The following is a 21,779-nucleotide window of genomic DNA, read 5'->3' on the forward strand; positions in this document are numbered from 1 at the left end:
ACTCCCGTTATTCTGTAAGTGTCTTTTGGGGGCAGTGATCTGGTCCACAGGTACAGAGGGACACCGCTGTGAGTGTTTGTAATTGCAAAGCATCTTTGGTTTCAATAAATGTCTGATTTTTCTTCATTTTTAGTTTTTGGAGTCATAGAATCATACAACATGGCAACAGGCCCATCGGCCCAGCTCATCCATGGCCACCGTGACGACCCATTTAAGCTGTGTTTGGCCTATATCCCCCTAAACCTTTCCTATTCATGTACCTATCCAAATGTCTTTTAAATCGTGTTACCGCACCTGCCGCAAATACCTACACTGGCAGCTCGTTCCATATAGCCACCAGCCTCTGCGTGAAAACGTTCCCGCTTCAGTTCCCATTAAATCTTTCTCTTCTCACCTTCTGTCTAGTTCTTGATTCCCCTACCCAGAAACAAAATCTGTACTTTCACCTTTTCTATTTCCCTCAGGATTTTATACACCTCTTTAAGGTCACCCTCAACCTCCAGTACTCCAGGGAATAAAATCCTCGTCTGATCAACCTCTCCCTATAGGCCAAGCCCTCTTGATTTGGGTTTAATCAAGTTGTGTTAGGATAAATATTCAATGAAATAAAATAATTATAGGACAAGCATATAGGACAATATGTTATGTTTTACTATGGAAAATGTATCTATGTATCCTATGTATCCATCACATGAATGGTGAGATTCTAATTGTGGGGTGATGTAAGATTGTTACCTTGACAACCGGTAAGGAGGTAAGTTTTTACCCGAGAGGCAAAAGGAACTGTAGCCTTCCCACCCCCAGAGGCACAAGGAAATGTAGAGGCTGGAACCAAGCAAAACACAAAACGCTGGAGTAACTCAGTGGATCAGGCAGCATCTCTGGAGAACATAGTTTAGAATGCTCTGGGCCAAATGCAGGCAACAGGCACCAGCCATGTATGCTAACGTGTTTGGCATGGACAAGGTGAGTCGAAGGGTCTATTTCCATGCTCTTTAACTCGTTTCATGGTAATTGCCTGAGCGCATAATGAGCTCAGGCAACAGGGAAAGCTCTGGATGTTGCAAGCCCCACCAACCGCGAGATCACATCCAGTCATTCAAATTTCCAGCCACCTTATTTTGCAATAAAACTATTGGTTTATTGAGCAAGCAGAATTACACCTGAGGACAAGCACCACAAATTAAATGGCCACAGAGAAGGCAGACGTTTATCTCCAGAAGTGGGACAGATGAAAGAGTGGAAGTTGTGTTAAGCACCACTCTATGGAGCAGTCTAATATGCTACTCCCTTCTCACCAATGACTGCAATAGAGAAGATGCAGAAAAGATTTGGGAGAAGGGAATCAGAGCTAAACGTGTGGAAAGGACAAAGAGTAGCAGTCTTGACGGGCAGAAGATGCCCGGGGTCCTCATTGTTGTGATCGATTGGAAGAGGTGGGAACCCAGTGTTGGCTTTCTGGAATCCATCAGGCCTGGGCAGCTGTGGCGAGATTTCCCGCTAGATATTCTATGCTCGTCTCCCGTTGGGCGCACTCGGATTTCAGAAGGCTTTTCTGGGAACGCCAGAACGTGTCCAGAACTTCAAAATGGCAGAGGACCTGAAAATGAATCAAAGCATCGTAACAGACTGAGCAGTGCCCAGACTAGTGCAGTCGGTAAACACAATGCCACATCAACCTAGGGATGTGGAGACTATTTTTCCTTGAGGCAGACAATTCCCCATGCTGCTCCTGCACCCCTGAATCTGGGGAGGGGTATTCCACTGATCTATCAATGACTTTGTGGAGAGGGGCAGCAATTACTGAGTTCAGTACCACACCTCCAAAACCACTAGAGGGTGTGTTGTTCAAAGAGTGTTTTGTACACAGAATGTGTTCACTAGATGGTACATTGAATATTCGTTGATTTGAAAACACCGTGAATATAATACAGGGCCCTGGTGAGACCGCACCTGGAGTATTGTGTGCAAATTTGGTCTCCTAATTTGAGGAAGTACATTATTGCTATTGAGGGAGTTCAGCGGAGGTTCACCAGGTTAATTCCCGGGATGGCAGGACTGACGTATGATGAAAGAATGGGTCGACTGGGCTTGTATCCACTAGAATTTAGAAGGATGAGAGGAGATCTTATAGAAACAAATAAAATTCTTAAAGGATTGGACAGGCTAGATGCAGGAAAAACTGTTCCCGGTGTTGGGGGAGTCCAGAACCAGGGGTCATAGTTTAAGAATAAGGGGAGGCCATTTGGCACTGAGATAAGTGTGGAAGAAAAAATTACTGGGAGACTGGGAATAACTGTGCAAGCTGGGAGCAGTCTTTACACTGCACCGCAGAAGGTATGTTTATAGAACTACCTCAAATTCGGACCCATCAATTGCTAAATTTAATTAATAAGGAAGAACAAGGGCAAAATGTGCCATCCTATACTGTTGGCAATCCGTACAGTCAATTGGTCAGCCGACTTCATTGTGCCCTGCAAAGAGTGCGGGATACAGAAGGCCAGTATATCAAGAAGGTATCCTGTCAAAACCAGCCAAGAGCATGAGCGAACGTGGTATTATATATGCGCCTCCCAAATCACGGGTACCAAGAAAAAGCCTTCCCCGGTTGAATAAACTTGAACAATTATCAGTGACCCCTTATTTGTTCTTTGGGGTCCTGGGATTAGGAATAATAGTCCACCTCTCTCAAAACCAAAGGGATCGATGTAACCTTTGAGACACCTCTGAGTCACACATGACCATAGCTACTAGACCTCCATGAGCAGTGAAGGAGATGATAAAGAGGCTGAAGGATAAACGGTCGATTCATGTTTTAATGTTGCCAAGGGGAAAAAGGAAAGGTCCAGATTGACTTCTTTAATGGCACAGAAGGAAAGATCACATGGGTCAGAAAGGAATGGGATGCTTTTTTGAACAGCAACAGCTACCTACTGAGGATTCGCCAAGGTTACCAATGGCTCTGTTCCCAGTATCCTCTGAACTTATGGGCGAAGCATAAGAATCATGTGGGGCGAGTGCGTGCAGCCCCTGAGCTTAAAGTGACTTTAAAACAGTCGCCGCTTTTCCTTTAATTTCTAAGTTAATTTCTTCATCCAGGGAGTTGCGAATCTGTGGAATTTTCTGCCACAGAAGGCAGCGAAGGCCAATTCAGTGGATGTTTTCAAGAGAGAGTTACAGGTCGACTTAGTTCTTAGAGCTAAAGGAATCAAGGGATATCAGGAAAAAGCAGGAACGGGGTATTGATTTTAGATGATCAGCCATGATCATATTGAATGATGGTGCTGGCTCGAAGGATAGAATGGCCTACTTCTGAACCTATTTCTCTATGTTTCTAATCAAAGACATGTATTAATTGCATTTTATTTTCCACATATACTTTAATGGCGTCAGGTGCAACATGGCGGCATGGCTGGTAGAGCTGCTGCCTCATGGCACCAGAGTCCCGGGTTTGAACCTATTTGCAGGTGCTGTCTATGTGGAGTTAGCACATTCTCCCTCTGACTGCATACATTTCCTCCAAGTTCTGTCCCACCCAGTTGCATATCCTCCTTGAGATCTTGCAAGGAGATTGCCAACGGAGTATTGGCATCTGCAGGGATGGACATGTCACAATTATTCATCACCCCCTGCCCGCCCCACTTCCACCCCCCCCCCCCCCCCCCCCCCCCCCCCCCCCCCCCACACTGCCACTCCCATTCCCCCACTAGCTGATGATCAGTGCTCCGCCAGTGGACATATTACCGTGTCTTACCGTGGAGCCTCCCATCATTATGGGGCACTGTCTCAGGTCCTCACCAGCTTCCTTCCTGCAACCCGTCTCCGCCAGTTCAACGTCGAGGATGTACAACATTCCGCCCAGGTCCTAGCAGCGAAACAATTTACCCAGAGTTTAATAAACAAAAAACATTGGCTGTAGTTTCAGTACTAAATCCACCAGCATCTCGAGTGCCTGTACCACCATGCTGTGTCCTAGTGTCTGGTAAGAGGTTAATGGTCTTGTTTTTGAGAATGGATCAAGTTGGTTCCTGTTAAAGTTATCATTAAAGTGTGGTCTTAATGCGCGCATCACCAGACTCAGGAACAGCTTCTTCCCTTTTATTATCAAGCTTCTGAATGGTTCTTCCATAAGCTAGGGTATGGAAATAACATCAAGTTTGAGCAGCACCACTTTAGGGGGATATAAAACAAGTTAATGTGATGTCAGAAAGAAGGAACTGCAGATGTCGGTTTACAATAAAGACACAAAGTGCTGGAGTTCTTTGAAGGTGGAGTCACAGGTAGGTAGAGTGGTCAAAAAGGCTTTTGGTACGTTGACCTTCATCAGTCAGAGTATTGGGTACACAGTAGAAGGAATGGGTGATGTTTCAGGTTGAGACCCTTCTTCAGACCAGGGTCTTGATCGCAAATGTCACCCATTCCTTCTCTCCAGAGATGCTGCCTGTCCCGCTGAGTTACTCCAGCATTTTGTGTCTATCTACAGTTCCTTCCTACACATTGAGTGTAGAAATTGGGAGGTCATGTTGCAGTTGTATAAGACGTTGACGAGCCCGCATTGAGAGTATTGTGTTCAGTTCTGGGGCACCATGTTATAGGAAAGATGTTGGCAAGCTGGAAAGTGTTCAGAGAAGATTTACGGGGATGTTGCCAGGACTCAAGTGTCTGAGCTATCAGAGAGAAGTTGAGTAGGCTGGGACTCTATACCTTGGAGCGCAAGAGGATGAGAGGTGATCTTATCAAAGTGTATAAAATCATGAGAAGAATGGATTGGGTAAATACACAGAGTCTCTTGCCCAGAGTAGGGAAATTGAAGACCAGAGGTTTAAGATGAAGGGGCAAAGATTTAATGGGAATTTGAAGGTAACATTTTTACACAAAGGGTGGTGGGTGTATGGAACGAGCTGCCAGAGGAGGTAGTTGAGGCAGGGACTATCGCAACTTGTAAGAAACAGTTAGACAAGTACATGGATAGAATAGGTTTGGAGCGATATGGGTCAATTACAGGCAGGTGGGACTAGTGTAATTGGGGCATGTCGGCCAGTGTGGGCTAGTTGGGCCGAAGGGCCTGTTTCCACCTTGCATGAGTTAATGACTCTATAATTCAACAGGTCACTCAGCATCTCTGGAGAACATGGATAGACGACCAAAAACATCAATGTTCTCCAAAAATGTGACCTGACCCGCTGAGTTGCACCAGCACTATGTGTCCTTGAATGTGATGTCAGTTGCCCAGAGAATTATGTGAATTAATTGAAACCCACTTAGGGGAAAGTGTGCAGACAACGGGATGTTATGTAGGCTTGTGGGCTTGTGTTATAGGGAGTGGTTGGATAGGTGAGAACCTTTTTTTCTTTGTAACCTAGGAGGCTGAGGGATGATCATATTGAGGTGTACAAGAGGTGTGTGATCATAGGAGCATGGATAAAGTGAATGCTCACAGTCTTTTTTCCCAGGGGACAGAATTTTAAAACTAAGATGCATAGGCTTAAAGTGAGGTGCGAGATTTAAGAGGGACTTTGGGAACAATTTCTGCACTCAGAGTGTAGTCCATACCTGGAGTGAGCTGCCAGAGGACCAACCGAATATGTAAACAGAGCCGTGGGTTAGGTAAGGCCAAGAGAATCAGGAAATAAGGTTTTATTTATTCATCCCTCGGGATCTGGGATTCACTCCCATAGCTGCTGATTAGTGCCTATCCCTGGCTGTTGGTGAGCCACCTCCTGAAGTCTACAGTTTCTGCAGGTGCAGGTGTTAGGCGCGGAATTCCAGCATTTGGACCCATTGACATTGAAGGGGCAAAACAGCCAAGAAGGCACACAAGAAGGCAACGCTTCTGGGGACAGATCATCCAAATGAAGATTGCTTGTGCAAGGGGAAACGTTGATGTCACCCCGCTGTGCTGCCCCCTCCAAAATGCGGCTGCAACACGACAACAAGCACTCTTTGGCACTGCCGCGACGTACTCACGTCTCTGGGTAGCACACAATGCACTGGTGACTATAGTCCCCCAATAACACTACCCTTCAGCACATCACAAGGCTCAACCTCACTGACCCCATGACCTCACAACCATGTCCTGTCATGGCAACCAAGGAGAGGAAGGCTCTTTGTCTGATTATTAAGCACAACTTTCCTGATCAATCTATTTTGATAACAAAGTAGCTAATATTCATTCTCCCCCACTGCCCCTTTCCACCATACCCCTCCCTCCAGCTTTACATTTCACTTTTCCGCTTGACACCCTTTTGCCTACTTTTCACTTCCACCCTTTGTTATTTACTCCACCCATCTGCTAATCACCCCCTGACCCACTCGGTTTCTCCAGCACTATGTGTTGTGCTCAGGATTCCCACATCTGTAGTTCCTTGTGCCTCCATGTTTATTTTATCCGACACATTCTCTGTACAACGGGGCAGGCCCAAGTTGTCAGTTTAGGTGGAAAGTAAACTAGAGCAGAAGGCGTTCTTTTAGCCTTTAAAATGTTGCAGTCAGCGCTCCCTGACAAACACGTATCACTTCAGGTTTAAAGGGATCACCAAAGGTTGATCTAGTTACCTGATATTGCGAGGACAAGATCCTTCCGACTTTGAAGAGGTGATCGTCCTCTGAGAAGGCGTTGAACGATTCAACGGCAAAATCCAGTGAGCTGCTGACAGCCTTGTTGCTGGGGCTAATGGGCAGTCCATCGGCAGTGGGGACAGAGAGGAGGGCAGCGTTGATTAGGGCACAGAGGCACAACCATGTCACGTACATTTTGCCTGTTGGACAATGGAGCACAGTTTCAGCAAGTAACAAATAACTCTGGGAGCAAACATTAGCTGGGATTGGCAGACTCCCTTTGTGTCACACGCACGGTCACTGTTCCATGTTGTTGGTTTAGATAGGTCTAAGCACTCTACGAAATGCTGACGAACAACATAATAAACACGCGATATTTGCCCATGCATTCTCTGGCACTTCCTTCCTGAATATAATTATTAACAGTGTTATCGCTCTCAAACACTGGCTTAATATTTAAGTGCTGGACCATTCCCAGGTGAAGGGATGGTGAAATATGGGATTCTTCATTAAAATAAATGTTTACATAATGAGTCCGTTACTAGATACAATATTGGCATTGGAAAGGCTTTTAGATAGGCACGTGAATATGGATGGAGCAATGTGGATCACGTGCAGGCAGATAATAGTTGGTTTTGGCATCGGGTTCAGCATGGACATTGTGGGCTGAAGTGCCTGGTCCTGTGCTGTTCTGTTCTATGTTCACAAAAGCCTGTTCTTCAACCAAGTTCTAAAGTTACAAAGCAACAGGTTTAACAGCTATCTTCTGCAAATGTTCATGATTTCATGAACTTTGGTTGTTTTTACCCACGCAAATGTCACATTTCTTAAACTGACCGATCCATCCCAAATCGTGTATCTGGAGCAACTTGCAGCTGGAAACTAAGTCAGGGCCCATCCTGATCAGGGGAACCTGACAAAGCAGCAGAAGGTCAAAAAAATGAAGCGTGTTTAATTGGCATATGTCCCAGATACAGAACTATGACATTCTTAATGACTGCAGCTTAACAGGCCGTTGAATGCAATAAAACACAAAGGAATATGCAATAATCAATAACTTAACCATCAGCGATACCTGGTAACCAGATCACAATAATACAAAACCAAAGTCTATAGTGCAACCAAAGACACAGTCCAAAGACGATCATAGTTGCTGAGGTTGGTGTTCCCGCATCCCTGATGGTCTTGGAAAGAAGCTGTTCTTGAACCTGGAGGTGACGGTTTTCCAGCTCGTGTCCATTCTTCCCGAAGGAGGCAGTGAGATGAGAGCGTGGCCAGAATGGTGCGGGTTTTTGATGATGCTGGCTGCCTTTTTGAGGCAGCGCCTCCTGTAAATCCCTTTAATCGTGGGGAGATCAGTACCTGTGATAGACCGGGCAGTGTCTTCCATTGTCTGTTGTCTCTTCCTTTCCCGACTGTTCGTACTGCTGAGTGAAACTGTGGTGCATCAGTCAGGGAGCGGTGCCTTTGTGGTTTTGCATACAGCCCGTCACCCCTGGCGAATCGCCAGCAGCCTCACGAGAAGGTCCGGTCACCAGAGCTCAATAACAATTCCAAAGTCAGACGCATTATTCATTGGCCTTATCTGCACGCAGGTGAGAATGTAGGCAAAGCGGGCTTCAGGAAGAAACATGACACAGGGTGTCTGGCTCAGCTAAGTGTCATTTGTTCTTTGCTTTCTGTCGTGGGATTGAGTAGATCCTACAACTACACACAACTTTCCACTTACTCACAAAATGTATGAGGATAAAAGTGAAATGGTGTCGGTCTACGAAGTAAAACTCGATGCCCCAACTCTTTTTACAACCAATGCGAGAGGGTGGTTTTCAATACTAGAAGCTCAAATTCACTCCCTCAATGTCACGAGCCGACGGACAAAATTCGGGTTCCTAGCAGCTCGTCTTCCAGGACAGATTGCATGGGAAGTAGAGGACGTGCTCCTTAATCCTGAAGAAATGACGTCAAACGACGGGCTTAAATCCGCTATCTTGGAGCGAACGCGGCCCTCGATGCAAGCCCGCATTTCGGAGCTGCTGGGAGATGATAATCTCGGCGATAGGAGGCCATCACAAATGCTGCAGAGATGGCGCAGGCTGGCGGTAGACGTAAGGATTGACGGCAATGTCTGGAAACAGAAGTTTCTCCGCTGCATGCCTACTCAGGTGTAGAGGCACCTGTAGGTATAGAAACAGAGAACCATAGAAAATAGGTGCAGGAGTAGGCCATTCGGCCCTTCGAGCCTGCACCGCCATTCAATATAATCATGGCTGATCATCCAACTCAGTATCCAATACCTGCCTTCTTTCCATACCCCCTGATCCCTTTAGCCATAAGGGCCACATCTAACTCCCTCTTAAATATAGCCAATGAACTGGCCTCAACTACCTTCAGTGGCAGAGTATTCCACAGATTCACCACTCTCTGTGTGAAAAATGATTTTCTCATCTCGGTCCTAAAATACTTCCCCCTTATCCTTAAACTGTGACCACTTGTTCTGGACTTCCCCAACATCGAGAACAATCTTCCTGCATCTAGCCTGTCCAACCCCTTAAGAATTTTGTAAGTTTCTACAATAACCCCCCTCAATCATCTAAATTCTAGCGAGTACAAGCCGAGTCTATCCAGTCTTTCTTCATATGAAAGTCCTGCCATCGCAGGAATCAGTCTGGTGAACCTTCTCTGCACTCCCTCTATGGCAAGAATGTATTTCCTCAGATTAGGAGACCAAAACTGTACACAATACTCCAGGTGTGGTCTCACCAAGACCCTGTACAACTGCAGTAGAACCTCCCTTCTCCCATACTCAAATCCTTTTGCTATGAATGCTAACATACCATTTGCTTTCTTCACTGCCTGCTGCACCTGCATGCCTACTTTTAATGACTGGCGTACCATGACACCCAGGTCTTGTTGCATCTCCCCTTTTCCTAATCGGCCACCATTCAGATAATAGTCTACTTTCCTGTTCTTGCCACCAAAGTGGATAACCTCACATTTATCCACATTATACTGCATCTGCCATGCATTTGTCCACTCACCCAACCTATCCAAGTCACCTTGCAGCCTCCTAGCATCCTCCACACAGCTAACACTGCCCCCCAGCTTCGTGTCATCCGCAAACTTGGAGATGTTGCATTCAATTCCCTCGTCCAAACCATTAATATATATTGTAAATAGCTGGGGTCCCAGCACTGAGCCTTGCGGTACCCCACAAGTCACTGCCTGCCATTCTGAAAAGGGCCCGTTTACTCCTACTCTTTGCTTCCTGTCTGCCAGCCAGTTCTCTATCCACATGAATACCAAACCCCCAATACCGTGTGCTTCAAACGGCCAGCATAGACGAGCTCGCAAAACAGGCCGACATTGTCATGGAGCCAACCACTGCGCTGCTGGTGACTGTGGTTACTGCAACAACAGTAAAGCCGGAAAATGCACAGCATGAACAGCAAATTGCAGCCTCACTGCCAAGTGAAGGCTTTGGCAGCCCAGCAGAACCATCCCTGTTTCAGGTTAACACAAACCTTGGGGGTCAGGGATGAGCCTAGGTGACGCCCAACACATTTGCTGGTAACACCAGAGATATGGTGCAGCGGCCCAGTCGTGTCAACCTCCTGGTTCCTTCTACAACCACCAACACCCGGGAAACGACCAGGCCCGGCAGTAGAGGCGACTGCTGCCTTTTGTCTCAGCGACTGCCTTTCGGGTATGCAATATCTTATTGACTCCGGCGCTGAGTTACCGGTCGTTCCTCCCAGTACCCAAGAGCATTTTCACCCTAACCCTGGATGTATTATCAGCGGGTAAATAATTCTAGCATACAGACATTTGGTCAGAAATCAGTCATGCTCGATGTTTCGCTGCATTTTCACAGTCGCCGACGTATCAAAACGTATTATCTGAACAGATTTTGTTTCACACTTTTCTTTGCTGGGGGATTAAAAAATTACAGTTCAGTGATTGCTGCACCCGCGCACAGGTGAACTGCATCTGCCGTCCGGCAATGACTATCTCTCACCTTACCAGCCTCCAACCCAGCACTGGCCCATATCAGGAGTTACTGAAACAATTTCCACCACTAATAACTCCGTCTTACCGGCACAATGATATCAAACACTCTGTCATGCATCTTATTCAGACCCATGGCCCTCCAGTTTAGGCAAGAGCGCGCAGGTTGCTCATAAATCGCCTCAACGTTGCAAAGGCCAAATTTGACCACATGTTGGAGCCCGGGATCATCCGCAGGTCTACGAGAAGCTGGAGATCACCTCTTCACATGGTCCTGAAAAAGTCTCCCAGAGATTGGCGACCCAGTGGCGACTACCGTTCACTAAACAATGCCACCTTTACAGACCGATACAGCATCCCACATTTGCAGGATTTCTCCGCAAGCCTACAGGGTAAGCAGGTGTTTGCAAGCATCGATCTCGTGCGTGCATATTATTAAATTCTGGTCGAGTCTGCCGATATTCCCAAGACAGCCGCAGTCACTCCGTTCGGGATGGTCAAATGGAGCAGCGAGTCAAAGGCAGGTGGGAGCCTCTGGCATTCTTTTCGGCAAAATTATCACCCACTCAGATGAGGTGCAGTGCGTTCGGGCTAGAACTTTTGGCTATGGGCCTCGCCGTCAAGCATTTCCGCCATTAGTTGGTAGGCCGTCCCTTCACTATTTATACGAATCACCAACCGCTCACATACATTACTCGTACAAGTGTGGGGAGCTATTCACCGCGTGAAATCCGCCACTTGGACTTCATTCTGCAATTCTCCAGTAACATCAGGCACATTCAAGGAGAAGCAAATACGGTAGCCAGCGCCCAATCAAGCTGGAGGTGGATGCTCTGAATGCAGCCATACTCATCCCATTTTTATGCCATGGCTCACGCGCAGCATACTGATCCCGATCTGTTCCATTAACACCGGACACATACATCCCTAACATTGGAACATGTACCTATCGGTGACACGAGAGAAACCGTCATACAGAATGTGACACTTCTACTGGCAAACCAAGACGGTTTGTGCCTAGGACGATGTGTCGAGAAGTTTTCAGCGCGCTGCACAATGTATCACATCCAGGCAAGAAAGCTACAATGAAACTAATCTCCAAACGTTTCATCTGGCCTATCATGAAGCGTGATGTTGGATTATGGACGAAGGCTTGTCTACCGTGTCAACTAACCAAGATCTCCAGGCACACCAGGACCCGTTTTGGTGAGTTTCCTGTGCCGAACACCCGTTTCGAGAACATACACCTGAATTTGGTCGGCCTACTCCCACCGTCAGGAAACTGCACAAATCTGCTCACTTGTGAAGACCGGTTCACAAGATGGCACGATGCTATCCCAGTCATCAATATTTCAGCGGAAACAATAGCCCGTGCTTTTGCTGACCGATGGATTTCGGTCTTTGGGGCCCATGTCCAGTCACAACAGACCAAGGACCGCAATTCGAGTCTGCGCTGTTTCAAACACTAACCGACCTCTTGGGCACGAACCGAAATTGAACGACTGCGTATCATTCACAAGTGAACGGCCTGATTGAACGGTTCCATCGCCAGTTGAGAGCCGCTCTGGCAGCCGGAGGTCGATGCGTCGAACTGGATTGAACGGTTGCCTCTGGTTCTGCTTGGCATTCGTACGGCGGTGAATGCAGACCTAGGATGTTCATCGACGGAAATGGTTTAAGGCACAATTCAGATTCAGATTCAGATTCAATTTTAATTGTCATTGTCAGTGTACAGTACAGAGACAACGAAATGCATTTAGCATCTCCCTTGAAGAGCGACATAGCAAACGATTTGAATTAAAAAAAAAACAACTGTGAAGCTGCCTGGCGAATTTGTCTAACCAATCCCCACAGACAGATCCTATGATCCAAGCAGGTATGTCGATCGATTCCAGTGAACTATGCAGTTACTCAGGCCAACACCGACACCTGCAATGGTCTACATGCCTGCTGACCTCCAACGCTGCACACATGTTTTGGTCCGACATGATGCCGTCCGCTGACCTCTTCAGCAAGCATACGATGGCCAGTACCAAGTCATCCAATGCCCACCCAAACGTTTTGTGATCTTTCTGAATGGAAAAACTGACACCGTATCCGTTGACTGGTTAAAGCCAGCATACGTCGAGAACCAACCGACTACCTCATCCACCGAACACTTACAATCAAACACCTCCCACACTGCAGTACCAAACAAGATCAGGCCGTAAAATCAACCACCACACCAGTACTGGGCAGAACAAAGCCAGGCAGTCGCCACCTTGTATGACTCGGTGGCTGAAGGGGGAACTGTGGAGCCTTCACGCCCACGTTGGTTTTGATACAGCCTGTCACCGCTGGCAACTCGCCAGCAACCTCACGAGAAGGTCCAGCCACAAGAGCTCAATAACAACGCCATCAGATGCACTAATTGGTCTTATCAGCACATGGATTATGATTGGTGAGGATATAGGTAAAAGGGGCTTCCGGAATAAACAAGGTGGCTGGCTCAGCTAAGTGTCGCTTGCGCTTTGCTTTCTGCTGTGGGATTCAATAGATCCTACACGCGTGTTCTTTACTGGACACCCGCTGAAGGCCAATAGAGTAAATGGTGCACTGACCTTTCATGAGAGCAACGTTGGCCACAGCCAGGGACCGATAGTGTGTAGGAAGGAACTGCAGATGTGGGTGTACACCGAAGATAGACACAAAATGCTGGAGTAACTCAGTGGGACAGACAGCAACTCTGGATAGTAGGAATGGGTGAAGTTTTGGGTCGAGACCCTTCTTCAAACTGAGAGTCAGGTGAGAGGGAAACTCGAGATATGGAGGTGTAAGGGCCTGTCCCACTTGGGTCATTTGTGCGTCATTTACGCGACATCCTAAAAATTGTTTGGCGTGCATGGCGCGTGTTGAGGCATGGTGGCGCATGCAGTGATGCGCGGTAGTGCGCGGTGCCCCAGGAGTTTGGGATGCTCAAAATCCTCGCTTGCCACCTGTGTGACGCGCAAATGGCGCCCAAGTGGGACAGGCCCTGTAAGGTGTGAAAGTGATGGATCAAAGCAGACGATGATCAAGGAGCTGGAGAGTAAAGGAATCAGAAGGGGAGCAGCGAGAGAGGGTGTTGTACAGACATCTCGTCAGAGAGAGGGGAACTTCAAAGCGGGCAAACCTAGAGGAGAATTTGCAGTCGAGCAAACAAAATAACTCAGCATCGAACAACTTACTAAGGACTTTGCACTGTTATGGTTGTTCGAGATACTTTGATTTTTTTTTTGCTCTCTCATGGACTGGTTTACTTAGAATCGCTGATAGTTTACTTGTTGTTGTTGCTTATAATGCGATTGTAAAGCAGCAAGCAAGATTTCCATTGTTCAGGTTTGTATCTGGAGCGTTTGACAAATAAATTCTATTTCCTCTTCAAATTGTTCAGAAAGGGACTATTAAACATGGTGAGATACTTTTTCGGACAATTCAGTGGTGAGAGAAGGGAGAGGGGTGGTGAAGGGAACATGGAGAGAACAAAATAGTAATTCAAATGGCTGATTGATAGACAACATAGATTTGCTGGGCCGAAGGTCCGGCTTCTGTGCTACTGACCCAGTGGGAATCTAGAGCTGACCATCTGGTCTGAAGGAAGAATGGGTGAGGGAGCAGAAGCCGTGGGGAGTTGCGATAGCTGAAGACCATCCCCCTGTGCTCTATCGTTCACTGTGAAGGCCCTGCTCTAGGTTGACCTCCTAAAATGTAACACCTTGCACTTCTCTAAATTAAATTTGGCCGGTGGGCCGAAGGGCCTGTTTCCGCAATGTATCTCTAAAACTATATAAAAACTAAAACTAAATTGAATTAGAGTTGTGGTTGACTTAAAATGGAATTTGAACTGTCAGGTTTGACATCCATTGGATACAATGAACTCCATTTCACTCTCGTTAATAGAGTACCTGACCAGAGAAATGATTTACCGTGCTGTTGCCATGCCTACGGTTCTGCTAGACTCAGTCTTCAGAAATCTAATTCAATGTCATTCTGTTGATGTTTCTTGTTGGGCTGACAACCACGGATGTGGCGAATTTTCCATAAACTATAATTTCCCACATCCGGTGTTACAGTGTACACGATATCTCTGTATCCAGTGATACAGTGTACACGGTGTCTCTGTATCCAGTATCCAGTACAGTGTACACGGTGCCTCTGTATCCAGTGATACAGTGTACACGGTGTCTCTGTATCCAGTGTTACAGTGTACACGGTGTCTCTGTATCCAGTGTTACAGTGTACACGGTGTCTCTGTATCCAGTGTTACAGTGTACATGGTGCCTCTGTGTCCAGTGATACAGTGCACACTGTGTCCCTGTGTGGGGGTGAACAATGCAGTTATCCGGGGGGGGGGGGCAGTGTGCCACCCAATCCGTCAGTGCCTGACAACGAGGGGAAACCTCACATGGGTAGAGCCGCTGACTCTCGGCGCCAGAGACCCAGTTTCCATCCCGTCAGTGTGGAGTTTAGGCGTTCTCCCTGTGACCATGTGGGTCTCATCCAAAAGGTGTGTAGGGAGTACATGAGAAAGTGGCATAACATAGAACTAGTCTACATACAAGGTTAGAAGTTGTTCAGCCAGAGCTGTACACACTCTCGGCATCTGCACAATGGTGTCTGCCTTGTCGTTTCTTGTGCTTCTTGTGCGTGGTGGTGGAAAGATTGGTGGAAACAGGGCCGTGACGTGAAATCTCTTTCCTTGACCCCACCATAGAACTAGTGTGAACGAGTGATCAATGGTCGGCATGGACTTGGTGAGTGGAAGGGTCTGTTTCCATGCTATAACTTTCAACCAGTCATCAGAGAGCCACCGTGCCTTGTTCCCTGAGGCAGCAGCAAAGTGTTCCGCTGAGGATCCTCCCACTAAATGGCGATCCTGCTGTATAACGGCCGGCCGGCCACTACAAGATACACAGTTCAGGGGTTACGTTTATTATTGTCATATGTACCAAGGTACAACAAAAAGCTTTGTTTTGCATGCTGTCCAAACAGATGAGATATACCACACATCAATACAATTAAGTCAAACATGTGTTACACAATAAGAAGAACAAACGGGAAGATAGTGTGCAGAATATAGTTCTCAGCATTGTAGTGCATCACTTCTATAGAGAAAGTCCAATGTCTGCAATGGGGTAAAGGTTTAGTTTAGAGCTATAAGAGTGGAAATGGGTCCTATGGCCCACCAAGTCCATGCTGGCCCTCGATCATCTGTTCTCACTAAGTCTGGGTTATCTCACTTTCACACCCACTGCCTACACACTGGGAACCGTTTACAAAAGTCAATTAACCTACAAACCTGCACGTCTTTTGGATGTGGGAGAAAACTAGAGTACCCACATGAAACCCACGCGGTCACAGGGAGAGCGTATATACTCCATATAGACAGCCGAGGCCAGGATTGAACCTGGGTCTCTGGCGCTGTGAGGCAGTGAATCTAACCACTGCACCACTATGAATTGGCCAGTACCAAAGCATATGGAAGGACCGTTCCGAAGCCTGATAAAGGAGGGAAAGAAGCTGGTCCTGAGTCAAGTGATGCGCAGTTTCAAGCCTCTGTACCTTCTGCCAGATGGGAGCAGGGAGAAGAAGGAATGACCGGGGTGGGACGAGTTTAGTTTAGTTTAAGGATACAGCATGGAAACAGGCTCTTCGGTCCACCAAGTCTGCGATGACCAACAATCGCCCTGTGCATGAGCAGTATTCCACACACCGGGTGATCCCTGTGGAGTAGGAGGGAGGGACAGGCCACACTTGTGCCAAGCACAGCAGCCCTGAGAGCACCTCACACCTGATGACCAGATCTTTTCCCATTATAGGGACAATTTACAATTTTTATCCAAGCCAATAAACCAACAAAGCAGTACCTCTTTGGAGTGTGAGAAAACCAGAGCACCCGGAGAAAACCTACGCTGTCAACGGGAGAATGTGCAAACACTGTGTAGCCAGCACCTAGAGTCAGGATTGAACCCAGGTCTCTGGCGCTGCAATACAGCAACTTTACTGCTGTGCCACTGGGCTGCTCCTCAGAGTCTTTGATTATGTTGGCTGCTTTTCCGAGATAGTGTAAAGTCTAGATTTAAAAAAAACTGTAAACATTTCTCAATATACATTATTGGAGAAATAAATATAAACAATACATGATCCATACAAAACTCCATCTGACATTCACGGAGGCTACATACATTCAACATTATTTACACTAATACACAAATTTATCCCCCACCCTTGCCACACATGTGGCCCACAGGCGTGAAATCCCTTCCCTTATTTTGAGGGGCGTCTCCACCACACCCTGCCCCCCCATGTCCAGCATCAGAAGGACCCTAGACTGTGGTCCTCCCCCACCGAGCCTTGGCGTTGGCTGCACCGAGCTTCAGTGCGTCCCTCAGCACGTACTCCTGCAGTCTGCAGTGGGCCAGTCGGCAACATTCCCCGACGGACATCTCGCTCCGCTGGGTGGTGAACAGCACTCAGGCAGACCAAAGAGAGTCTTTCACCGAGTTGATGACCTTCCAGCAGCACTCGATGTCAGTCTCTGAATGCGTCCCTGGGAACAGTCCGTAAATCACAGAATCCTCTGTGACGGAGCTGTTCGGAATAAATCGTGACAGTGACTCTTGCAAACCTTTCCAGACTCTCTTTGCGAATCCATACTCTGCAAAGAGGTGGGCAACCGTCTCCCCTCACTGCCAGCCAAGCCAGGTCTTGGTGCTTGTTGGTGAGTTCTGGCGATGAGGCATTTTGCCAGACAAGCTGGGCAGTCTGCTCTGGGAACCACGCCACCAGATCCATCGAGTCCTTTCCCTGCAGTGCCTGCAGGACGTTCCATGCTGACCACTGCCTGATGGACTTGTGGTCAAAGGTGTTGGTCCGGAAGAAGCTTTCCACGAGCGACAGATGGTACGGCAATGGCACATTGTGTGGCATCTGCGCCAGGCCCATCCTTCGCAACACCGGGGGCAGGTAGAACCTCAGCAGGTAGTGACACTTGGTGCCCACATGCCTTGGCTCTACACTCCGCCTGATGCAGCCACACACGAAGGTGGCCATCAATGTGAGGGCGACGTTAGGCACTCATTTACACCCTTTGTCTGCCGACTTGTGCATTGTGGCCCGTCGCACCCGGTCCATCCTCGACCCCCAGATGAACTGGAAGACGACCCGGGTGATCCTTGTGGAGGATGAGGGAGGGACAGGCCACACTTGCGTCAAGTACAACAACCCCGAGAGCACCTCACACCTGATGACCAGATCTTTTCCCATTATAGAGACAATAGAAAATAGACAATAGGTGCAGGAGTAGGCCATTCGGCCGTTCGAGCCAGCACCGCCATTCAATGTGATCATGGCTGATCATCCCCAATCAGTACCCCGTTCCTGCCTTCTCCCCATATCCCCTGACTCGGCTATTTTTAAGAGCCCTATCTAGCTCTCTCTTGAAAGCATCCAGAGAACCTGCCTCCACCGCCCTCTATTCCACAGACTCACCACTCTCTGTGAGAAAAAGTGTTTCCTCGTCTCCGTTCAAAATGGCTTACTCCTTATTCTTAAACTGTGGCCCCTGTTTCTGGACTCCTCCAACATCGGGAACATGTTTCCTGCCTCTAGCGTGTCCAAACCCTTAACAATCTTATATGTTTCAATGAGATATCCTCTCATCCTTCTAAACTCCAGTGTACAAGCCCAGCTGCTCCATTCTCTCAGCATATGACAGTCCTGCCATCCCGGGAATTAACGTTGTAAACCTTCGCTGCACTCCCTCAATAGCAAGAATGTCCTTCCACAAATTAGGTGACCAAAACTGCACACAATACTCCAGGTGTGGTCTCACCAGGGCTCTGTACAACTGCAGAAGGGAGTGAGAGGGAGATGCAGAGAGGTGCAGAGAGGGAGAGTTGCTCCACAGCTCCAGCTTCTTCCCCACCTTGGCTATCCGCTCCAGCTAATTCTTGTCACAAGCGTCAGCTCCCCCGAACCTGATCCCCAGCACCTTCAAGAAGTCAGGCTTGATGGTGATGGGAACGGAAGATCGGTCGAGCCAGTTGCCAAAGAGCATGGCCTCGCTCTTCCTGCGGGTCACCCTGGCTCCCGTGGTCGACTCAAACTGGTCGCAGACGCTGATCAATCTGCGGACCGGCCCTGGATCCGAGCAGAAGACGGCGACATCGTCCATGTACAGGGAAGTTTTGACCTGAGTGCCCCCACTGTCTGGCAATGTCACTGCTCATGCTCACATCCTTCCTGATGGACTCGGCAAAAGGCTCCATACAGCAGCCAATTGGTGGCCGATTAGGAAAAGGGGAGATGCAACGAGACCTGGGTGTCATGGTACACCAGTCATTGAAAGCAGGCATTCAGGTGCAGCAGGCAGTAAAGAAAGCGAATGGTATGTTAGCATTCATAGCAAAAGGATTTGAGTATAGGAGCAGGGAGGTTCTACTGCAGTTGTACAGGGTCTTGGTGAGACCACACCTGGAGTATTGCGTACAGTTTTGGTCTCCAAATCTGAGGAAAGACATTCTTGCCATAGAGGGAGTACAGAGAAGGTTCACCAGACTGATTCCTGGTATGTCAGGACTTTCATATGAAGAAAGACTGGATAGACTCGTCTTGTACTCGCTAGAATTTAGAAGATTGAGGGGGGATCTTATAGAAACTTACAAAATTCTTAAGGGGTTGGACAGGCTAGATGCAGGAAGATTGTTCCCGATGTTGGGGAAGTCCAGGACAAGGGGTCACAGTTTAAGGATAAAGGGGAAATCCTTTAGGACCGAGATGAGAAAAACATTTTTCACGCGGAGAGTGGTGAATCTCTGGAACTCTCTGCCACAGAAGGTAGTTGCGGCCAGTTCATTGGCTATATTTAAGAGGGAGTTAGATGTGGCCCTTGTGGCTAAAGGTATCAGGGGGTATGGAGAGAAGGCAGGTACAGGATACTGAGTTGGATGATCAGCCATGATCATATTGAATGGCGGTGCAGGCTCGAAGGGCCGAATGGCCTACTCCTGCACCTATTTTCTATGTTTCTATGTAACAGATGAACAAGACTGGGAGAGAGGGCAACCCTGCCTGACTTCTAGATGGAGTCCAGATGAAGTCAATGGTGGGGAGTCAGGTCTGGTCTGTGTGATGAACTGGGGCTGTGTTAGTCCTTTATTTATTAACTCAAGTACTAACTCAAGTACAGAAGACCTTTGATCTGCCTGCAACAGTGTGGCTGACACATTCACTGGTGCCAGGGGGGTCTCCAGGGCTGACAGACATGACCACGTTCGACGACCTGCTAGAAGAAGCCGGAGCCTTCGGGCCCTTCCAGAAGACAATCTTCCTGCTGTTGTGCATCTGTTCGGCCATGTTCTCCTACCTGTACGTGGGGATCGTGTTTCTGGCCATCACACCCGAGCACTGGTGCCGCAGCCCCGGGGCGTCTGAGCTGAGGGCCAGCTGCGGATGGTCGCAGGAGCAGGAGCGCAACTACACGGTGCCGCCCGCTGACAGCAGCTGCAGCCGCTACGATGTGCAGTGGGAGTGGACGGCAGCCGGCCGCTGCGACAGCCCCCTCTCCTTCCTGCCCAACGCCTCGACTGTGCTGCCCCTCGCCTCCTGCAGCGACGGCTGGGTGTTCGAGGAGGGCTCGCACCCCAGCATCGTCACCGAGGTAAGGCTGCAGGGCGGCGGGGACTGTGCTGGTGCAAGCCAAGAGAATGCATGCTACCATGCATGCTACCATGCATGCACCTGGCCGCCCTGTGCATGCTACCATGCATGCACCTGGCCGCCCTGTGCATGCTACCATGCATGCACCTGGCCGCCCTGTGCATGCTACCATGCATGCACCTGGCCGCCCTGTGCATGCACAGCGATACTCTGGTGCAGGGAGATCCATCCTCCTAATTATTAGCAAATCCAGATTAGGATTTTGGTCTCCTAATCTGAGGAAGGACATTCTTGCCATGGAGGGAGTACAGAGAAGGTTCACCAGACTGATTCCTGGGATGGCAGGACTTTCATATGAAGAAAGACTGGATAGAGGCTAGAATTTAGAAGATTGAGTCGGCATCTTATAGAAACTTACAAAATTCGCAAGGGGTTGGACAGGCTAGATGCAGGAAGATTGTTCCCGATGTTGGGGACGTCCAGAACAAGGGGTCACAGTTTAAGGATAAAGGGGAAATCTTTTAGGACTGAGATGAGAAAAACATTTTTTACACAGAGAGTGGTGAATCTCTGGAATTCTCTGCCACAGAAGGTAGTTGAGGCCAGTTCATTGGCTATATTTAAGAGGTAGTTAGATGTGGCCCTTGTGGCTAAAGGGATCAGGTGGTATGGAGAGAAGGCAGGTACAGGATACTGAGTTGGATGATCAGCCATGGTCATATTGAATGGCGGTGCAGGCTTGAAGGACCGAATGGCCTACTCCTGCACCTGCACTAAGTTTTTATGTTTCTATCCTTGCACAAGCTAGGGTACTGATCAATTCATCTCTATCCCATTGTCTCGATGTCCCAGCTTGTAACCACTTGCAAAACTTAATGGACTCCTTGGGGCGCAGGAGGATGAGGGGTGACCTTATAGATGTGTATAGAATCACAAGGGTGAATGCATAGTCTTTTCTTCCAGAGTTGGGAAATCAAGAATCAGAGGACATAGTTTTAAGGTGAGAGGGGAAAGATTATATAGAAACCCGAGGAGCAACTTTTCACACAGAGGGTGGAGATATAATAACGAGCTGCCAGAGGAGGTAGTTGAGGCAAGTACTATAACAACATTGGAAAGACTCGTGGACAGGTAAATCGATAGGAACGTTTTAGAGGGATATGGGCCAAATGCGGGCAAATGGTTCTCACCTGAAACTTATATAGTCAAGTTCTTGATTCCCTACTCTGGTTAAAAGACCAGAGCATTCACACTATCTATGAATGGGGCTGAGAGGGAAATGGTCATCAGCCATGATTGAATGGCGGAGTAGACTTGATTGGCTGAATGGACTAATTCTGTTTCCAGTCTTATGGTCTATTTCTCTCATGATCTTAGACACCTCCATAAGACCATCCGTCAGCCTCCTGCTCTCGAAGGAATAAAGTCCTAGCCTGTGCAACCTCTTGTTATAGCTCAGCACCTCAAGTCCTGGCAACATTCTTATAAATGTCCTCTACTTGTTTTTTTATAAACATTCATTTATATTAAATAGATTA

At 47.9% G+C, this 21,779-nt stretch overlaps 2 protein-coding genes across 3 annotated transcripts in view; one reads left to right on the forward strand and one right to left on the reverse strand.

Annotated features, from left to right (window-relative positions):
* Positions 1–1,116: 1,116 nt before the first annotated feature.
* On the reverse strand, positions 1,117–20,083 carry LOC129699522 (asCystatin-like). 2 transcript variants are annotated; one of them, XM_055639395.1, is made up of 4 exons: positions 19,949–20,083; positions 6,556–6,758; positions 3,755–3,865; positions 1,117–1,600 (listed from the first exon to the last, which is right to left on the reverse strand). In XM_055639395.1, exons 2-4 carry the CDS (start codon positions 6,751–6,753, stop codon positions 1,469–1,471), a joined length of 441 nt encoding a protein of 146 aa, XP_055495370.1. In that variant the 5' UTR covers positions 6,754–6,758; positions 19,949–20,083; the 3' UTR covers positions 1,117–1,468. The 2 variants fall into 2 exon arrangements, with proteins under 2 accessions (XP_055495370.1, XP_055495369.1); XM_055639394.1 differs by lacking the exon at positions 19,949–20,083 and adding an exon at positions 7,921–8,069.
* The window catches only part of LOC129699520 (solute carrier family 22 member 2-like), a 31,573-nt gene continuing 29,570 nt past the window's right edge, over positions 19,777–21,779 (forward strand). Inside the window, exon 1 of the mRNA XM_055639392.1 lies at positions 19,777–20,242. Within this exon, the coding sequence (XP_055495367.1) occupies positions 19,847–20,242 (396 nt within the window). The 5' untranslated portion in view covers positions 19,777–19,846. The remainder of the gene's footprint in view (positions 20,243–21,779) is intronic.

Source organism: Leucoraja erinacea, chromosome 8, assembly GCF_028641065.1.
Source record: "Leucoraja erinacea ecotype New England chromosome 8, Leri_hhj_1, whole genome shotgun sequence".
NCBI lineage: Eukaryota > Metazoa > Chordata > Chondrichthyes > Rajiformes > Rajidae > Leucoraja > Leucoraja erinaceus.